Source organism: Limulus polyphemus, unplaced genomic scaffold, assembly GCF_000517525.1.
Source record: "Limulus polyphemus unplaced genomic scaffold, Limulus_polyphemus-2.1.2 Scaffold6515, whole genome shotgun sequence".
NCBI classification, from domain to species: Eukaryota; Metazoa; Arthropoda; class Merostomata; order Xiphosura; family Limulidae; genus Limulus; species Limulus polyphemus.
In genome coordinates, this window is record NW_013672125.1 from 20,701 (window position 1) to 22,705 (window position 2,005).

General features: G+C 32.5%; 1 protein-coding gene across 1 annotated transcript in view; it reads left to right on the forward strand.

Moving 5' to 3' along the window:
* Positions 1-2,005, forward strand: part of LOC106473807 (extended synaptotagmin-2-like) — a gene marked incomplete at its 3' end in the record, with an annotated part of 34,837 nt that overhangs the window by 5,936 nt on the left and 26,896 nt on the right. The window contains exons 3-4 of the mRNA XM_022402193.1: positions 222-359; positions 701-777. Of these exons, the coding sequence (XP_022257901.1) occupies positions 222-359; positions 701-777 (215 nt within the window). The remainder of the gene's footprint in view (positions 1-221; positions 360-700; positions 778-2,005) is intronic.

Below are 2,005 nucleotides of genomic sequence, written 5' to 3' on the forward strand. Positions count from 1 at the left end.
ATATACTGTATAACACTACAACAGATAAGTTATTAGGTAACAAGTTATCTTAATTATCCACCTGTAACTTAACGGTCTCAGTCAGATATCTGTGCTAATGTCTCTGTTGAAATTTTCTCAATTTTGTTGATATCATAAGTTTTGTTATAAAAATTTTATTAATGTGTGTTATATTTTAGTTTAAAAGTTATTTGTAAAGACATTTGTTTTGTAATTTCTAGATCATACGACAGATGTGGCCATATGTTGGTCATTATGTACAAAGCCTGTTTAGAGAAAAAGTAGAGCCCGCTGTTAGAGCCAATTTACCGCCTAACCTTCAAAGTTTCAAGTTTGAAAAAATAGTTCTTGGAGACATGGTAAGCTTTTGGCATAATATTTCTTTTTCTATATTACCTTCACATTTTTTATACTTTTTAAACTACATAGTTAAACATTTTGTGAGTATCTCATGAAGTAAATTTAAGTTCTGATGAAGTAGCATACCATTTTCTAAACTGGTTTATTGTTTCATAATTTAAATATTGTTGGAATGTTCTCTCTAATGTTTTTCAATAGTTGTCTTTGTTCCTTGTGCAAACATGGATAACACTAACTCAGTGCATCAGAACCAACTTTATTATGGGGTCTATTCTAATGTAATAGATTATGTAGCGTTTCATCGTCATCTTTCATGTAAAGTTAACCTTTTTTTCTCCAGCCACCTAGGATTGGTGGAATCAAAGTGTACCATGAAAATGTTGCTCGAGATGAAATAATTATGGATGTTGAAATATTGTAAGTACGTTACATAAATAATGTGTTAATATTTATATGTATACTATGCTGTGAATTCATTTAAATTCATGGACATCAAATTTCATGGTTTTGGGATAAAAATGTTTCTTAGTTGGTTCTTGAATTCGTGGGTCTCCTCAAAATTATTTACTTTGTTATCTTCATTACTTGCAAGATTAAAATCACAAATAACATGATCAATTTTTTATACCCGTGCTTAGTTGTTTGAGATCAGTTCTTCCAATTTGCTTATTAAAAGATGAGAAACAAGATTTGGTCATGAATCATGTGACATTGTACCAGACTCTCTTTATCAACTGTTAACTAGTTCTGGACCATGGAAGAGAAATATTCCTGACAGATTTCCATATACACCCTCAGTGACAGATTACACTGTTACTCACAAAGTCTGGAGCACTTCTGGCACCATAGCCACTAAAACAATAAATAATGTAGATTAAAGTACTTAGCAAGGACAAGTGATGAATAAAACTTCTGCAGGAGTTTGCTCATTCATAGACTGAAATAAATCAGCTTACAAGTTACTTCTAATCTTACAAAAGACCACTTGTCCAAGAATGTGGACTTCCCTGAAAAGTGGGACATCATTTTTACAAACAATAAAACACCACTGTCCAAGAACGTCAGTTTCCCTGACAAGTGAAACATCTCTTTTGTGAACAACAATAAAGCATTACTGTCCAAGAACATTGACTTTTCTGATAAATGGGACATCTCTTTATAAACAGTAAACATAATAATGCTTAGGGACAACAAGGGACCTATTGGTCCATCTAGGCTGTCCCATCCTCTAAACTAAATTAGAATTATTAAGTAAATATGAAGAAACAAACAAACTCAGAGGCAGCTTTTATCATTCATATAGTTACCAACCTTTCTTTTAAACTCACTTAAATTTACTGCCTCCACAGCATCTGAAGGCAACACATTCCACCCTGTTAGAAAAATAAAACTGTCTTAGCTGAAGATGACTCTTACTCTGCCAAAATTTATACATATGTTTCCTTGTTCTACTATTCTCACTATTAAGTATTAAAAAAGATGATGCATTAACACTACCAATTCCCTTTACAATCTTAAACACCTCAATCAGATCCCCCCTAACTCTTCTTTTTTCAAGAGAAAATAGTTTGAGAGATTTCAACCTCTCCTTGTACGACAATCCCTCAATCCAAGGTATCATTCTAGTAACCATTCTTTGACCCCT